The sequence below is a fragment of the Anomaloglossus baeobatrachus genome, chromosome 5 (genome assembly GCF_048569485.1).
Source record: "Anomaloglossus baeobatrachus isolate aAnoBae1 chromosome 5, aAnoBae1.hap1, whole genome shotgun sequence".
Lineage (NCBI taxonomy): Eukaryota > Metazoa > Chordata > Amphibia > Anura > Aromobatidae > Anomaloglossus > Anomaloglossus baeobatrachus.
In genome coordinates, this window is record NC_134357.1 from 144,540,805 (window position 1) to 144,560,375 (window position 19,571).

The 19,571-nt window shown below is 45.1% G+C and overlaps 1 protein-coding gene across 4 annotated transcripts in view; it reads left to right on the top strand.

Annotated features, from left to right (window-relative positions):
* The window catches only part of MARCHF8 (membrane associated ring-CH-type finger 8), a 326,522-nt gene that overhangs the window by 192,838 nt on the left and 114,113 nt on the right, over nucleotides 1–19,571 (top strand). For 3 of the 4 annotated variants that reach the window (XM_075348957.1, XM_075348956.1, XM_075348959.1), the window contains one exon: nucleotides 9,759–9,887. The exons of the other annotated variant lie outside the window; for it this stretch is intronic. In XM_075348957.1, the coding sequence (XP_075205072.1) occupies nucleotides 9,759–9,887 (129 nt within the window). The remainder of the gene's footprint in view (nucleotides 1–9,758; nucleotides 9,888–19,571) is intronic. 4 annotated transcript variants of the gene reach the window in all.

The window sequence follows — 19,571 nt, forward strand, 5'->3', positions numbered from 1 at the left end:
TTAAAGCCTGTAGCACTTGATCTCCAGGAGGTCACAGGGACGTGCGCACCACAGACAGAGGCCGTAGAGACGCACGCACCGTCCTGATGGAGGCCGTAGGGACGCGTGCACCACAAAGATGGAGGTCGTAGGGACGCGCGCACCACAAAGACGGAGGCTGTAGGGACGCGCGCACCACAAAGACTGAGGCCTTAGGGACGCGCGCACCACAAAGACGGAGGCCGTAGGGACGCGCGCACCACAAAGACGGAGGCCGTAGGGACACGCGCACCACAAAGACGGAGGCCGTAGGGACGCGCGCACCACAAAGACGGAGGCTATAGGGAAGCGCGCACCACACAGACTGAGGCCCTCTTGGCATCCATCGGGTAAATGGAGACCTATGAATAGCATTCTCCAAAGTATATGTCAAACGTAAGCCTTGACTGCAATGTGCACAGAGCCTTAGATGAACCACACAGATATTCTGCCATTTATTGAAAATAACAAAAATGAACAAAGGCCAGAGATGTCTCCTTTTCCAGTCAATTTCCATAGCAACTACAATAGTGTTTACACGCTGTCTAGTTTCCATGGTAACTGGGAAGAGAGAAAGGAAGCAGATGATCTGATTGGTGCTCTCCGCACATACTGATGAAAACTGGTTAATTTCATAAGGGGGAATCTTTTAAAAGCGCTTAGTTTTGAAGAACAGAAGCGCGTAATACTCTCAAATACCTAACTACTTGTGAACTATTTTTAATATTGCGCTCCGTCCCAGTATCCTCTGTTTAAATAAATCCACAAGGTTTAGACACCATTACAGAGGATCGGACTCCGCTCTAGACTCCTGTTTGTTATAGTAAATCCTTGTTATTTCCTAGGGATTACAATTTAGAACATCTTTTCTTGGAACTTTCTTTTACTGTTCCTCTGTAATCCTTCCTAGAAATGTCATTGACAACTAGGTGTTACCATTCCATTTGTCAAAGGGGCGTGTCTATTGTCTGCCACTGTTGGTTCTGATTGGACAGTGTTATTTTGAAGAGACCCAATTATGATTTTTTTCATAGATTTCTTGGCATTGTAACACAAGCACGGTGCACAGATAGAAGATGCTTAGGCTATGTTCACACACTGCATCTTAACCACAAGGATGTCGCACGTTTGGCCCAAAAACAGCACCCATGTCAAAAACGCATAAAAAAGCACGCATTTTGATGCATTTTTGCCGCATTTTGCCCAATGTGTTTTTTTAAGTCAAATCTATTGACTGGAAGGGCTCAAAAAGGCTGAAAAAATGCAAAAAGAATTGACATGCTGCATCTTTAAAGATGCAGCCAAAAAGAAATGCAGAGTGTAGACAGCAAAATAGATATCTCATAGACTGCTGGGAGAAGGAAATGCATGCCTTTAGGGGCATCTTTGATACCTCAAAAATGCAGTAAAAGATGCAGTGTGTGAACATGGCCTAAAGAATTGTTCTTTCATGAGCAATTTACCTCAATTCACATGTCTGGGAACCTGACTGAACAGTAAGGGAACGGTAAGCCGGGTCCTTACTTTGTGATTGTGTGAACACTGTGATCACACAAAATTTGGCACCAAAAGGAAAAAATAAAATTCTGACATAATGACTTTTATGAGTCATGTATTCCATTTTCTCAAAAAAGAAAAGTGACTTAAATAAACACAAATGATGAATTGGGTCCTAAAGCTTTCCTTTCTTTCTCTGCAGCCATAGATGTAGTTTACAAATTCGGGGTAAATCTGTCGTAGTTGCAAAACAGGGTTCATACGTTTGAGTATTTGGGTACCATTTCCACCAATCCACAGCAATGTTGCATCTAAAATGTGTGTTTTTGCACTTATTAATGCTTTCTACTGTGCATTTTTTGTTGCAAAAATAAAATTTTGTAGTTCTGATACCTTTTAATGGCTAACTAAGATAAAAATAAAATATGATGTTATAAAGCAAGCTTTCGAGACATCTCAGGTCTCTTCCTCAGGCATGGTATGACAAAATATCTGAAGAAACACAAATATATACACAAAACAGGGCAGAGCGATGCATAGTAAAAGGACATTTAAATAAACAAACACTGAGCTTGGAACTTTGATTGCAGATGTTGTTTGTTTATTTTAATGTCCTTTTACTATGCATCGCTCTGCCCTGTTTTGTGTATATATTTGTGTTTCTTCAGATATTTTGTCATACCATGCATGAGGAAGAGACCTGAGATGTCTCGAAAGCTTGCTTTATAACATCATATTTTATTTTTATCTTAGTTAGCCATTAAAAGGTATCAGAACTACAAAATTTTATTTTTGTTTCTCTCACTGAGAGCAATCAATCATTTTTCAACTGGCTAACACGGTACCAAAGCCTTTTTTGTTGCAGAAACACAAAAAAAAACAAAAGCAATTTCGTACCAATAGCTTAGCCTTTGGATTTGAGGTCCCCAATGAAATGAATGAGTGAAATCCGTACCAACCCACAACGGAGATTAACATGCTGCGTATTTATAAGAATAACACCAAAAGAGCATTTCCACTTGTGCTAGAGTGGCATTTTAAACGTAAGTCCCCTGCACCCGGTCTTACACTCTCCTGCCAGTGGCTTCATTGTTTTTTTAGCACCACTCCAGTCCCACAGCGCCATTTTGTGTTCATAATTTCTGACTTTTCAGAAGTCAGACGTTATCAGGAGGTCTCGATACAAGTCTATGAGAGCAAGATTGAGGCTCACATAGACTTGTATTGAGTTGTGACCTCCAGCGCACGCCATGACACACTGGAGCTGCCGGCAAGTCATAAATCACAAGAGTTTTTTTTATGTGCAAGCATCCACACTGAAATATGCATCAGCAATTTTCCCTCATTATTGAGTTTGTGGCTTTTTTTTCTGTGTGGATTTTGTATTTTTTTTTTTAAGCATAAGCTCTGAAATTCTACACTTAAAATGCAAAAAACACACATTTTTTTTTCAGGTAAAATCATATGGAGAAAAAATGCACATAAAATGCATCAATAGCGGTTTTAAAGGGAACCTGTCAGCAGAAATTTCCCCTAAAACCTAACAGATTCCCCCTCTGCAGCTCCTGGGCTGCATTGTAGAAAGGTCCCTGTTATTATTGTGCCCCCTGTGAGACCAAAATAAAGAGTTTATAAAGAGGTACCTTTTTGGCTTCGGATTCTATAAATGTGACACGGGGGCGGGCAGCCTGATGGCCGTTATTCTGCCCCCTGGTCCTGTATGCCGCCCCCATCGCTGATTTCCATACTTTTGGACGCCGCCCACTGCTCCAGCCATCCCCGCGCATGCCCAGTGCCAGTCTCACGGGACTGAGCACTGTGACTGCTGGTGACGTGTGCGCAGGCAAGTGATTATGGGCGGGACTGTGACTGTTATCAGCAAGTACCCGCCCATAATCTCGTGAGAGCGCAAACCTCTCCAGCGGTCACACTGTGCTCAGTGTAGATGCTAGACTGTATGGGCTGCTTCCAGGGATGACGTCCCTTTGTCACGTGATAGTATTTTGAACACGCCCCTATCACGTGACAAAGGGATGACATCCCTGGAAGCAGCCCATACAGTCTAGCATCTACACTGAGCACAGTGTGACCGCTGGAGAGGTTTGCGCGCTCACGAGATTATGGGCGGGTACTTGCTGATAACAGTCACAGTCCCGCCCATAATCACTTGCCTGCGCACACGTCACCAGCAGTCACAGTGCTCAGTCCCGTGAGACTGGCACTGGGCATGCGCGGGGATGGCTGGAGCAGTGGGCGGCGTCCAAAAGTATGGAAATCAGCGGTGGGGGCGGCATACAGGACCAGGGGGCAGAATAACGGACGCCAGAGAGCCCGCCCCCGTGTCAGATTTATAGAATCCGAAGCCAAAAAGGTACCTCTTTATAAACTCTTTTTTTTGGTCAGAAAGGGGGCACAATAATAACAGGGACCTTTCTAGAATGCAGCCCAGGAGCTGCAGAGGGGGAATCTGTTAGGTTTTAGGGGAAATTTCTGCTGACAGGTTCCCTTTAAACGCACAGTGGGCAATAATTTTTAAGAAATCACATTCACTCTGCTTGAACTTTCCATATAGCTGATTTTCTACATAAAAAAACTACAGTGGAAAAATCTTTAGTAATTATTATTATGCTAAATGTGAACATGGCCTTAGACTAAAATTTTAGCTCCTCTGCATTGGGAAGTGAATGCATTGTAAGGGCACATGTCTGCGCAAGTATTGTGCACCAGTCCTGAACTAAAGGCCCCTTAACACACTGAGACTTTCTAGCGATCCCAACAGCGATCCCAACCTGACCGGGATCGCTACAAAGTCTCTGGTGAGTCGCTGGTGAGCTGTCAAACAGGCATACCTGGAAAACGACGCAACAGCGATCCGGACCTGCAGAACGACTTAGCTAGTCATTGGGGACGTTGTAAAGCAGCTTTTTGAAAGGTAAGTCGCTAACGAAGTCGCTGTAAAGTCCCCTTTACACACTGAGACTTTCTAGCGATCATGCTGCACAGCGGGAAACAAAGGACCAAAGAATGGTCCTGAGAGATGTGTAGTGATCGGCAACTTCACAGCAGGGGCCAGGTCGCTGATGTGTTTCACACACTGCAATGTCGCTGGGGAGGTCGCTATTACGTCACAAAACCGGTGACATTACAGCGATGTTGCAGTGTGTAAAGGGGCCTTAAGTGCAGAGGCAGCCAGCCGTAGATTCTCTAACCCGAGATAATCGGGCTGATGCTATTGACACTCTGATCAATCTCTGATCCAAGTGTCGGCATAGTGTGATCTCGTGGATGAGAGAATCATAGCGCAGGTGAGGAGAAGATGGGAACTAAATTTCTCCATTGTTTGAATCTGTGGAGATCAGGCTGCTCTTAGATGTCATCCGAGTGCAGTCCAATTATGTTCATGTACCCATAGACTTGTATAGCTGAGTGCAATACGAATATCATACACACATGACATGCAGTAATTTTTTTTTTTTTTTGTCTCTGACAGACCGTGTCCAAGATAACATCTGACGATTGGTCCCAGAGACTAAAGGCCCCTTTACACACTGCAACATTGCTACCTATATCGCTGTAACGTCACCGGTTTTGTGACGTAATAGCGACCTCATCGGCGACATTGCAGTGTGTGACACGCATCAGCGACCTGGCCCCCGCTGTGAGGTTGCTGATCGCTACAAGTCGTTCAGGACCATTCTTTGGTCCTTATGTTCCCGCTGCGCAGCATGTATCGGTGTGTTTGACACCGTTACAACGACATAGTTAGCGACTTAGAACCCAGCCCATAGGCGTGCTAGCGTTCCCTTTCCAGTGAGGTCGTTCTGCAGGTCCGTATCGCTGCTGCGTCGTTGGCCAGATCTGCCTGTTTGACAGCTCACCAGCGACTGTTAGAGACTTTCCAGCGATCCCGGCCAGGTCAAGATCACTAGAAAGTATCAGTGTGTAAAGGGGCCTTTACATTGGTCATGGATCGAACTCTGGGCGGAAAATACGCCTGTTTGCCCTTATGAATATAGCCGAAAGAGCACGCATCCAGGCACCCATGCTGTATTTTATTCTGATTCGCACCTGATGTTTTCGCTGCACTTCATGAACATGAATTGTACAAAGCTGCAATATCTTGCGCATATGCTGTAAAAAGTGCCACTTATATAAATAAATAAACCAATGTGAAAAGTGGTGTAAAAAAAATAAAAAAATTCCACTGGCACAACCATCGCGGCCTTTTCAAACAAACCCTCAATTTTAAACCTGAATAATTCCTTTAAGTTTTTCTCACCAGGTGTAGCAGCATTTGCTTGTGAGAAGTCTACTATGTGATAGGCTCGTTTTTCCATCTGAACGCAGCCTGTCATGTCTGCAGATTGCGCACACGGACTGATTTATACACTCGTCTGAATGAGCCCTTATATTTGCTGCTTTGTGAATTCGATTTAATGAAGGTTTGAAATTCGCAGCTATTTATGCCGCAGGTAGTACTGCGGATTTCACCTGTTCACAAGAAGATGAAACTCGGAGCTGTATTTACCACTGCACAATCCGCGGCCAACGTTCTGCAGAAATAAGGTCCCGTGGGTACATACCCATAATGTATGGCTGGCTGCAGGGAGAACTTGCTCTACTATAGAGCATACTGTGATTTATTTATTTTTTTTGCACACTTTGCATTTGTTTAAGGTGGTAGTATACATAGCCCCTTTAAAACACAATAATCCCACATTTCAGGTCCTTCCTCTGGAAACCTTTTAAAACTTTACTTTTATTGTTTAACTCAAAAAGAAATGAAATAAAATTTGGAAACTTATTTCAGACATAATTGATTGCGGGAATCTAACATTTGGTCTGATGACGCCATATTCCACTAGTTGCGTGTTTGCCAATCATATTGCTAATAGTGATATTTATATTATCGGTTCACATATAACGGTATTCTAGTTTTTGATCAAGCTATAAAATATATATCCCATTTAACAGGTGGGTAATTACCTCCTATAGTCACCTCCTCATTTCGGTTTCCATACTGCATCTATACCAGTCACTATTTATTCCATGATTCCCTACAAATTGATGAGATGCTGCTTATTTATTCTCATTTAGTCACAACCAAAAGATGTCTCTCTATGTGTGGACGTGTATATGAATGTAGTTTGTATGTTTTTATTTGTAATATAATATATTATGTGTGTGTGAGTATTTAATATAAAATATGCGTGTCATATATATTTGTGTGGTTGCGTGTATAAGGCTAAGTACGCACGCTGCAGTTTTGTTCACAAAACTGCACCCTGTGGTCACAAAAACGCAGGCATTTACCATGCTTTTTCCATGCGTTTTTGACAGTGTGGGGTTTGTTTTTTTTTCCGTTTTTTTTTTTTTTTTTTTTATTCAGTGGGTGAAAAATAGTGATGGGCGGACACCCGGTTCAAAGGCACCGGAGTCCCAAGCCCGGAATTCTCAGGGAATTCGGGGTATTGATCTGGATCCAGCACTCTGGAAATAAGAAAAAAAAAAATAAAGAAAAAAAATAATAAAGTGCGCTACACTTAGTCACTGTCGTGGCTGTAACTGCTCCCGTGGCCTCTCATTCACTTCTGGGGCTGATCATTTCCTTCAATGCATATGTACTGCTTTCCCCTCCCACCGGTCTCTGTGATTGGTTGCAGTCCGACATGCCCCCACACTGAGTGACAGCGTGTCTGACGCTTCCAATCACAAAACCTGTCTGCGGCTCTCTATCGTACAGTAAAAATAAATAAAAAATTGACGTATGGTCCCCCCAGATTATGATGCCCAGCACAGATAAAGCATACAGCTACAGGCTGCAGCCCCCAGCCATGTGCTTATCTTGAGTGTATATCAAAATAAGAGGAACTTTTTTAAGTTATTTAAATGAATATTTTTTTAATTATTTAAATGAATAAATAAAAAAACAGCGTGCAGCCCCTCCCCCCAGTTTTGATACCCAGCCAAGATAAAGCCCGACAGCTGGGGGGGCTAGTATTGTCAGTCTGGGGAGATAATGGTTATTGGGCCCCCCCAGCCTAAAAATACCAGGCTGCAGCCACCCAGGATTGCCGCATCCATTAAATATGACAATCCAGCACTTTACCGACCTCTTCCCGATTGCCTCAAGTGACTTTAGGTGACTTCAGTGACCTCACCTCAAGTGAGGTCACCGAGTTTATTGAGGTTCCTTGAGGTCAGGTTACCTGCGGTCACAGGTGGCGGGCCATGGGAACATCCAGCTGTGGCTGCATCTAACCTGAGTGACGTCACCACTGATCATATGGCTCACTCAGTCTCTGTCGGAAGCTCACAGCGGGTAGTCATGTTCCATGATCACAACTCAGTGACTTTAGCTGTAGCAGCGCTGGAATCGTTGTGGGACCTCGTGTGGATTACGTTGGACCTGCAGGGGTGTTTTTAGGGTTAATAAAGTGGTGAAAGAGAGTGCTTTGTAGTAGCTGTGAGCTGCAATTAAACTCTTATTACCCCAATTGCCACCGCACCAGGGCAATTGAGAAGAGCTGGGATACTGGGATTGTTGCATCTAATAGATGTGGTAATTCTGAATGGCTGCAGGCTGCAATTTTTTAGGCTGGAGGGGCCCAATAAGCATGGGTCTCCCTAGCCTGAGAATACCAGCCACCAGCTGTCATACTTTTGTTTTGGTTGAGTATGAAAATTGAGGGGGATTGCACTCCGTCTTTTTTGTGGGTTTTTTGTTTTGTTTTTTTAAATTTATTTATTTAAAAAAAAAACTGCATGCTTTGATATACAGCCAAGATAAGCACACGGTATTTCACTGTACGATATAGACCCACCCACCGGCATCTGTGATTGGAAGTATCAGATATTTCACACGGTGTGGCTGCAACTAGTCACAGACGCCAGTGGGCGGGGGAAGCAGTGCATATGCAATGAAGGAAATGAGCAGCCTCGCGAGCGTACAGCTGCGCCGCTGTCTCAGGAAGTATTAAGCGCTTGCTCCTACCCTACCCCTTTGCGCCGGATTCTGGTCCCCATAGTCTTTTATATGGGATCCGGCATTCGGACAGATATGAGGGTTCTATCCCCCTCTGACCCCGAGTTGGCGGGGGATTGATCAACAAGTCCTCACATCACTAGTGAGTAACGCAGGGATAAAATGCAAAAAGAATTGACATGCTGCATCTTTGTGGTCAGAAAAAAGCAACTGCACAAAAAATGTGCCAAAAAAAAAGCAGTGTGTGCATGAGGCCTAATACTGTATATGTGTGTATGTATATTTAATATAAAATGTTTTTTATATGTATGCATGTGTGTACTATATTAGACATATCTCCCCTTTTCATATACAGCACCATGGAATCAGTGGTGCTATATAAATAAATTAGATGTGCCTGTACAGATAGATAGATGAGAGATAGATGGAGAGATATAGTGTGCATGCATGTGTGTATATAATATATATTAGTTTGTAGTATATAGTAGACTAATAGCCTATGTGGTGTGTCGGTTGTTTCCAACCTGTGTGTATATACAGTATATATAATATATATATAATTTTATACAGGTTGAAAACAACTGAAACACCACATGGGCTTTTTAGTCTACAGTCTATTAGTCTATTTTTTTGGACTGCTGCCTGCTATTTTTCTAAATAAATAAATATACATATATAATGTATATATGTGTGTGTATATGTATATAATATAAATAATTGCCTCATTTCAGACCTGTATATATTTTTTTATTGTACGTGCATTACTGTAGCCTGAAAGGCAATTGTTGATGTTATATAGTTTGACTTTGATATAATTTCTATATTTGTGTGTGTGGTATCTATGAAATAGATCTTTTCCACTGTGCGGGGATGGACGCTTACGCTGTAATATCTCAATGACAGGTTACTTTGAGTGCACTTTGGCAGATATAAAGCCCATAGGTAGCCCAGCGACCAGTGCCTTCTGGCCAGCCCCCCCGCGGAGGTGGCTATCCTCAGTGAGCCTTATGATGCTGCATTTTTAATGCGGTTACCAACACAGGACTGGTTGCAACCTCACAGCTCACGAAAGCACTAGTTGGAGGCGGGGGCAGTGGGCCTTGAAGGAGGATAAAGAGGAGCACATACATTATTCATCCATTGCCTCCTCTCACAAGAATCAGCTGGAGGAAGTGCTCTGGCCACTCTCCTCATACTTGCTAGCCCTAGCTGGCTTTTAACAAGCCCAGGCAAGTCAACTTTTCCTCTTCCTCTACAGGCGAATGTAGGGCAGACGACAGATGTGCACAGACCTCATCCCTTTAGTCTGGATTACCGGAGTCATGCGAGAGGAAGAAGCTGTAATAAGGATACTCTGATGCATTCATGCTGGAAGATGAAGCTTCAGGTAGGGGCAAGCTTTGTCAGCAGACATTTATTATTCACCCTCCTGGGCATATAGTATGTGGGTATAGTAGCTGCACAAGTAAACGGTGTTTCATTACTAGCACTTGTATGGCTGTGATATTGCAGACGCCTTGTAGATTTTAGGCTTTCTGTTGTGTTTGCACTGATCTGTCACCCAGTGATCGTGGAGCCGGGACCTGAATGCCAGCACCACCAATGACACCGGTATGGGGGCACCTAGGTACGTCATGGCACGTATATTAAAGTTTCTACCCATGCAGGTTGTGCTCGGACACATTTCTGGGTATGTGGATTGTTTGCAGCTGCTATCCTATGTATTGTATTGTACAGTATGTATACGCCGGTGTGTTCAGCGTTGGCATTGTGTATCTCGGGATCTCCGGAGCATCTTCTACCATAAACAAAGACTCTTTGTTTGGCGTGTTATGTGGTGCCTGCTTTTGCCCATGTCACATCTTTTCTTCCTTTGTCTGTATCCCAGTAAGAACCATTGGTGACAAGTGGTGCACTATGGAACAATATGGAATAGGTGCCCCAGAGGTTATGATGTAACGGTACAGTATGTGCCCCCAGCGGGACGTGGGCTCGTTATTTGTGCTACCTAGAGGAAAATAATGACATCACTGCAGCATGGAGAAAGCGTGAGCTTTGTGTGAAATCTCCAGAGGAAGGTGGGTGATCACATGGCCTTCTGGGAATCCGTGCCTACTGTATGCCAAGGCAATGCCGGCAGAGCTGGCACCACACGCTGCCCCCAATACTAACCCTATTCCGGGGTGTGAGGCTGCACAATATCCTCCTCTCCGCTGCCTGCCGGATTAGATACCCTAGTAATCAGTGTGTTTATACTGCTTTCATCATATCACCTGTTCTCCAGGAAACATTTCATAACTGCCGTGTTATATCCTGGAATCCGCCACTAAAGCTAGTGACAGATCTGCCCCTACAGATGTAGCAGGGCTGAAATTGCTATTTAACTATTTGTTCTACACGGTTTGCACATTATAAGAACTCTGAAGTCCTATGTAAAAATCACAACATTCACGGCTCTGCCAAATAACAAACCTTTACACTCTCTGCTCTGCTACACCCCAAATGTTACTATGCTAGTCTTGTTCATTTCCCAGTTTGTTGTGGCTTTGGTCTCTATAGGTAGATCCTTTAGCAGATTGGCTTTGCAGGGGGCAGCCATGTTCAGTCACATGGGGATTACCTTGCTGTCTACCCTTCATTGTGTGCTTATGTACACATAACCTGCTTTTGTTAATACCAGCCCTCCCCCAGGAAACAGTGGCATCTTAGTGGACTTCTACATAATACACCTTCCCAGAGATAGCAACTGACCATTGTATATACAGACAATGGACAAAGGGACTAAACCACCCAAGCCTGATACCATGAAGGTGTCAGTATCTGTTCCTGCTGTGATACTTAACACTATTGTTGGATTGAAGGTTGGAAAGAAGTTGTTACAATTTATCCAATGTGGGACATGGCTTCTATGAGTTGTGCTCTGTGGCGGTCAGAGGGGCACTCTGTGGCGGTCAGGGGTGCGCTCTGTGGCGGTCAGGGGTGCACTCTGTGGCGGTCAGGGGTGCGCTCTGTGGCGGTCCGAAAAGTGCTTTGTGGCGATCTGAGGGGTGGTCTGGTTCGGTCAGGGGTGCGCTCTGTGGCGGTCAGGGGTGCGCTCTGTGGCGGTCAGGGGTGCGCTCTGTGGCGGTCAGGGGTGCGCTCTGTGGCGGTCATGGGTGCGCTCTGTGGCAATCAGAGGGGCACTCTGTGGCGAGCAGGGATTTGCTCTGTAACGGGCAGGGGTGCGCTCTGTGGCGGTCAGGGGTGCTCTCTGTGGCGATCAGAGGGGCGCTCTGTGGCGAGCAGGGATTTGCTCTGTAACGGTCAGGGGTGCGCTCTGTGGCGGGCAGGGATTTGCTCTGTAACGGGCAGGGGTGCGCTCTGTGGCGGGCAGAGGTGCACTCTCTGGCGATCAAACATACATACAATGTAACACGTAACAATTTCTGTTTCTACAGCAGCCAATTAATGAGCCTATAATTAAGACAGCTGTTCAGTGACACTTGGCTGAGCATTAAAGTTCTCTATGGTCCATGACAATGAATACGATATTCATTTTCTGAGGCTCTAGAAGCTGGCATATATTTCATATGGTTTCCGTAATATTGCTCTGAATTTAACCCTTTCCTGGCATCTACATATGCAGGCTGAGCTAATTCTGAATTTATGATCATACACACTACCAGTCCATTAGCGAAAATAATTTCCATATGTTACAATTAAAGCATACTCTCTACTTACATGCCCATCTACTTCAATAGGGATTTCCAGGATTAAGATAAGGCTGTATTCACACACTGTTTTTGCTGCGTTCTTTTTTGCATTGGTTTTATGCAAATCCATGGTAATAAAAAGCAGTTTTTACAGTACCAGCAAAACCTATGAGAGTCGTGAAATCTCATGCACACACCACTTTATATTTATCCTCACCAAAATGGAGAACTACTGCGTTTTTGAAAAAAGCGGCATGTCATTTATTTCAGTGTTTTTGCTGCTGTTTTCACCATTGAAAGCAATGAGTGTAAAAACGCTGCTGCTTTTTTGGTGAATGTAACTAACTTTGATTAAACAAGTACTGAAGGCAAATGGCATACCAAAACCTCAGCTTTTTTTTCATTGCCAACAGATAAAAAAAAAAAAAAAGCCTCAGCAAAAACGCACTGTGTGAAAAAACCATGAGTCTGATTTTGCTGCTTTGAAAATATTCAATTGATACACAAATAGTAGTAACCTAATATTTGTACTATTAAACAGTAATAAATCGATATTTGCAGCATTTGTACAGCTGCTTATGTTTTTGCACTGATCTATATAGCAGTATATGAGTATACTTGTTGGGTCATGTTACGGTTTCCTCTATTACTTGGTGATATAAAGTTTCTCAGAAGCAGTTTGCATATACGGTAGTAACGGTTCCCACGAACAGTCATAGGCAATGTATCCAGATCTTTACTCTTATTTTGCAATTTTGATAAATTCTTTATTTCCTATTCATAGGATAGAGGATAAAGTGTTGATTGTCCAATCCTGGAGACCAACAGCGATCCGGCAGATCCCACTCGCATTCCACTCTACTCATTGCCAGTGAGACTGTTAGATATAGCCAAGCCTGTGCTCAATCTCTGCCCCATTCAATCAAAAGCGTGTACGTTTGCTATTTTCGAGACTATGTATAGCCCATTTTTCAGTTTCCAGAACCCCATTCACTGGATCACAGGGGGTCGCAACCGTCGGCACTCTAGTGATCAGCAAGTGATCTTCCAACTTATTGATGGGGGATAACTTACAATATTGGGAAAACCCCTTTAAAATGTCTGTAGGCATTAGATAGCTGTAGGCATGATGGTCTTTCATTAGACTACTACTTCTCTTTATTCCCCTTACATATGGACACTCAATTTGGCCAACTGGGGAGAGGTCAATATCTCACCTCGAAAAAAAAAGTTAGGGTACACTCACACGATTTTCTCGCATTGCACTCGGACCAATGTTATTCAATGAGGGAGAGCAGATCGTCAGCTTTTTTTCTCATCCAAATTCTAGATGAGCAAAAAGTCGCAGCATGCTGGAATTGTCAGCGAGGGACGTGTCATTTTCACCCATACAAGTGTATGGGTGCAAGTGAAACATCAGACTGCACTTGGATGACACCGGAGTGCAGTGCGATAATCACAGCTGACAGTGGAGGAGATAGGGTGATTAATCCTGCCCTCTCCTCCACAGCTGTGATCCAATCGCAGGAGCCGAGGGTTATTGGCATATCACATCCAATACACTCGCATCACATGCCTTACAATCCTGTGAATCCAGCCTTAGGAATAAGGGTCTCCTTACGCCGAGTGTATGGTGTTCTGCCAGTACTGATCTTACATGGATGGACAATAAAACACTGCTAATCAGTAGGCCTCTCAGACATGATCAGGAGATGGTTTCTCATGCTTGAGAGCCCTGGCCCAAAAGTTTTGATTGGTGGAATTTTGCCTTACGTTTTTACCTTTTGCCTTATGTGTTTATAAAGTTTTGTGGCACACGCCAGCCCTTTGTGTTGGCAGGGAACCATGGGCCCTTTTAGTTTAGTAGTAGCAGGAAACTTGTAATACTCTAGGGTACGTGCTCCTGCCGGCTTTCATACACCGCTGTTTTTCCCGAGTGTCGTCTCGCAGGTCATTCTTTGTGGTGTCTTTGCCACTTGCATTTTTTTTTAACTGTACATATGAAATGTCAAGCACTTTCTTAAAGAATGGTCGGTCACTTCTTTTCGCTGCTTCACACCTGTCGAGGCCTGAAGCTGTTTAAAGAAGCTAAAAAGTCCCCTGAACATTTGCGCGGCAAGTCGCTTTGACATTGTAGTGCTTATGTTCATTCTTTTTAGCATTTTTTTAAGCACTTTTCAGGTTAGACCTGACTGGAAAAGACCTCATGTGCACATACCTGGATACCTCCTGACAGCAGGGTAATTTGATGTGTTAGGTCATGTAATTACTTGGACAATCTGCAGACATTTCTCGGTTACTGCTATTTTTCTTCAAGGTCTGCACCTTAGCACGTCATTGAGAAAGTCAGCAAGGGAAGCAATTGTTTGCTCAGCCATTCATGCTGTAAGAAAACAAACCACACCATACAATGGTCCGTATATAACCCAACACTGATATGATAGGTGAGCTACAACACTGGATCACAATGCAGAGACGCTGCTGGAGAGCCAAATATGCAAATGTTGCGCAGAAGGAAACTCAAGGCCTTTATGTGCACCAAGGAGCTGACACTCTAAAGCCCCTTTCACGCATAGCGAGGCAGCAGCGATCACGACAGGCGACCTGACCTTATCAGGATCGCTGCTGCGTCGTTACATGGTCGCTGGTGAGCTGTCAAACAAGCAAATCTCACCAGCGACCAGTGACCAGCCCCCAGCCAGCAGCGACGCGTGGAAGCGATGCTGCGCTTGGTAACGTAATGGTTACAGATATTTACCTTCGTTACCAGCGCACACTGCTTAGCGCTGGCTCCCTGCACTTCTAGCCAGAGTACACATCGGGTTAATAAGCAAATCTTTGCTTATTTACCCGATGTGTAGGCCGGCTACGTGTGCAGGGAGCCGGCACTGGCAGCCTGAGAGCGGCGGTGCTAGTAACTAATGTAAATATCGGGTAACCAAGGAAAGGGCTTCTTGGTTACCCGATGTTTACCGTGGTTACAGCTTACCGCAGGCTGCCAGATGCCTGCTCCCTGCTCGCTTCAGTTCGTCGCTCTCTCGCTGTCACACACAGCGATGTGTGCTTCACAGCGGGAGAGCGACGAGCAAAAAATGAAGCAGGACATTCAGCAACGAGCGGCGACCTCACAGCAAGGGCCAGGTCATTGCCAGATGTCACACACAGCGACAGACAGCGACGGGACGTCGCTGCTACATCACAGAAAATGGTGACTTGGCAGCGACATCGTTGTCGCCGTCGCTGTGTGTGACACCACCTTAAGGGGTACTTCTCACATAGCGAGATCGCTGCTGAGTCACGGGTTTTTGTGATGCACCAGTGACCTCATTAGCGATCTCGCTGTGTGTGACACTGAGCAGCGATCTGGCCCCTGCTGTGAATCGCTGCTCATTACACACTGCTCTGGTTCATTTTTTGGACGTTCCCCTCCCGCTGTGAAGCACACATTGCTGTGTTTGACATCGAGAGAGCAACGATGTAAATGTGCAGAGAGCAGGGAGCCGGTTTCTGTTAGCCTGCGGTAAGCTGTAACCAAGTAACATATCGGGTAATCAAGCAAAGTGCTTTGCTTGGTTACCCGATATTTACCTTGGTTACTAGCATCCGCCGCTCTCATACTGCCAGTGCCGGCTCCCTGCACACGTAGCTGGAGTACAAATCGGGTAAATAAGCAAAGCGGTTTACTTATTAACCCGATGTGTACTCTGGCTACGAGTGCAGGGAGCCAGCGCTAAGCGGTGTGCGCTGGTAACCAAGGTAAATATCGGGTAACCAAGCGCTTGGTTACCCGATATATTTACCTTAGTTACCAAGCGCAGCATCGCTTACACACGTCGCTGGGGGCTGGTCACTAGTCGCTAGTGAGATCTGCCTGATTGACAGCTCACCAGCGACTATGTAGCGATGCACCAGCAATCCTGACCAGGTCAGATCGCTGGTGGGATCGCTGGAGCGTCGCTAAAGTGTGACTGTATCCTAAGGCCTTTGTATAACCTTAGATAATACCAAGCCTTGTATACAGAATAGCATGTTCCATCTATTCAAAATGTATAGTACTGATTACTAATGTAGAAACGTAGGAGAGTGGCTGCGGCTAATGTGAGCATGCTGTGCAGATGGCGACATGAGCAGGTCTCTTACGTAACCCATGCCATGATTTAGATTCTTGGTGCCAACTCTCACGTCTGTTCTAGAATTTCCTTAAGTCTTGGCCAGTTCCATTGGCATGAATATGAGCATTTTGCCTGTCATCTTTCTATTTTCAGTCCTATTGGCAATCATTGTGGTACAGTCATACCGGCCGTATGCTGATAGCTTTTTTCCTTAATTGTTCTCTTTCATGTATTCTGTATCCAGTTAAAGGCATACTTCATTTAATTTTGTTATCTGCAGGATATACTATAACACACTATTGATGAGCGAGCACTACCGTGCTTTGTACTCGTCAAGAGCAGTAATTAGATGCTAGGATGGGTGAAACTCGAGTACCAGAGTATAATGGAAGTCCATGGGAAACTCGCATTTTTCTGGAAGATTTCTTGTAAAAATGCTACAGTTCCCGATTGACGTCCATTATACTCAGATACTCGAGTCGCACCATCCCGAGTACCGAGCACCTTATCTGACAAATGAAGAGGCGCAGATCCTGGTTGCTTGTATGGTGAGTGGCCAAAGATATCAACTGGAAATGTGGACCCTTCGTTCTGAGGATCCATAACCTCAAACCCCCCCCCCCCCCCACCATTGATTAGTATGTGATGGAATATCCTAGCAATATGTTATCAATTAATCTAGTGGTATTTAAGAGTATGTTCAACACTTGTGTTGCTTTTTCTATTATTTAGCTCTACCAACAAACGACATCACCATTATACGATGAAGTGTTGGACGGCATAGCTTCCATATATTAAAGCCTCCAAACTCTGAGCCTATAGAGCATGGTGTTTTGGAAGATCCCTGCAATCCAATTCATTTTGACAATTCTATCTAGATATATTGAATATAGAGAAAGCCGGTGGAGACCTGATGTGCATTTGAATCATTAACATATATATATGTATAGTCTAAAAGTATGCTATTTGAGTAATCTAAATATTTTCAATGGAAGGCTCCAGATCAGAGTCAAAGTTGTAGATTAATTGTTCAACAGTTGTGCATTTAGTAGAGCAGATTGACTATATACAACCGATCTGTGTTTAAGGGGTGCTTCACACACAGCGAGCTCGCTGCCGAGATCGCTGCTGAGTCACGCTTTTTGTGACGCAGCAGTGACCTCATTAGCGATCTCGCTGTGTGTGACACTGAGCAGCGATCTGGCCCCTGCTGCGAGATCGCTGCTCGTTACACACAGCCCTGGTTCGTTTTCTTCAAAGCCGCTCTCCCGCTGTGACACTCAGATCGCTGTGTGTGACAGCGAGAGAGCGACAAATGAAGCGAGCAGGGAGCAGGAGCCGGCGTCTGACAGCTGAGGTAAGCTTGTAACCAAGATAAACATCGGGTAACCAAGGTGGTTACCCGATATTTACCTTAGTTACCAGCCTCCGCAGCTCTCACGCTGCCTGTGCTGCCGGCTCCGGCTCTCTGCACATGTAGCTGCTGTACACATCGGGTTAATTAACCCGATGTGTACAGCAGCTAGGAGAGCAAGGAGCCAGCGCTAAGCAGTGTGCGCGGCTCCCTGCTCTCTGCACATGTAGCTGCTGTACACATCGGGTTAATTAACCCGATGTGTACAGCAGCTAGGAGAGCAAGGAGCCAGCGCTCAGTGTGCGCGGCTCCCTGCTCTCTGCACACAGCGCTGGTAACTAATGTAAACATCGGGTAACCATACCCGATGTTTACCTTAGTTACCAGTCTCCGCAGCTTCCAGTCGGCGGCTCCGTGCAAGCGCAGCGTCGCTTGCACGTCGCTGCTGGCTGGGGGCTGTTCAGTGGTCGCTGGTGAGATCTGCCTGTTTGACAGCTCACCAGCGACCATGTAGCGATGCAGCAGCGATCCTGACCAGGTCAGATCGCTGGTCGGATCGCTGCTGCATCGCTAAGTGTGAAGGTACCCTAAGGTGCATTTAGACAGATAAGAGGCATTGATCAATTGTTTCTAAAGGTACCGTCACACTAAGCGACGCTCCAGCGATCCCACCAGCAACCTGACCTGGCAGGGATCGCTGAAGCGTCGCTACACGGGTTGCTGGTGAGCTGTCACACAGGCAGATCTCACCAGCAACCAGTGACCAGCCCCCAGCCTGCAGCAATGCGTGGAAGCGATGCTGCGCTTGGTAACTAAGGTAAATATCGGGTACCAGCGCACACCGCTTAGCGCTGGCTCCCTGCACTCCTAGCCAGAGTACACATCGGGTTAATTACCTGATGTGTAGTCTGGCTATGTGTGCAGGGAGCCGGCACTGACAGCGTGAGAGCGGAGGACGCTGGTAACGAAGGTAAATATCGGGTAACCAAGGTAAGGGCTTCTTGGTTACCCGATGTTTACCAGCGTCCCAGAAGCCGGCTCCTGCTGCCTGCACATTCAGTTGTTGCTCTGTCGCTGTCACACACAGCGATCTGTGCTTCACAGCAGGAGAGCAACAAAGAAAAAAATGGTCCAGGTCATTCAGCAACAACCAGCGACCTCACAGCAGGGGCCAGGTTGTTGCTGCATGTCACACACCGCAACATCACTAGCAAGTTGTGCCTCAGCAGCGATGTTGCTAGCGATGTTGCTTAGTGTGATGGTACCTTAAGACTGATTGTTCCCATTTAAGGCTGGCCGTAGACATTGGATTGCTGTTGACTGACTGATTCTTCATTTGACCGCTTGGGGGACAGCCGTCTCAGACGACCCTTCCATACATAAGAACGCTTGCTCGGCCAAGCACTTCATTGTTCTCTATGAAAAAGCGGTCGGCTGCTTATCTCAGAACAATGCAATAAGTTTGAAAATTGCGCTATTGACATCCTTCCCAAATATCAGTAGGCTGGCGCCCCATATACATTTCACCATGAGAGAAAGCTGTTGCTATCAGCGGGTTCAGCCGATAATAATGTAATGTGTATGAGGATCTTAATGGCCCCTGTAAACATGCCAGCAAAACGCTTATTCAGTGGGTGAGTGGATATCTCACTCCGAATAAAAATAATTGTTATTGGCAGCACTTCGGCCTTTGTAAACAGGTGATGGACTGCTAAAACATGGCGTATGGGGACAGAACAGTCATATTTAATGCTCTGTTACCATGAGTGCTGTATATAGTTAGTTGGCACACAATTATGGGCTAAGATTGGCCCGTTTACTGATAGAATGATTATCGATAATTCATTCTGTCTCAAGCAACACAAGTGTTGAACATACTCTTAAATACCACTAGTTTAATTGATAATACAGCA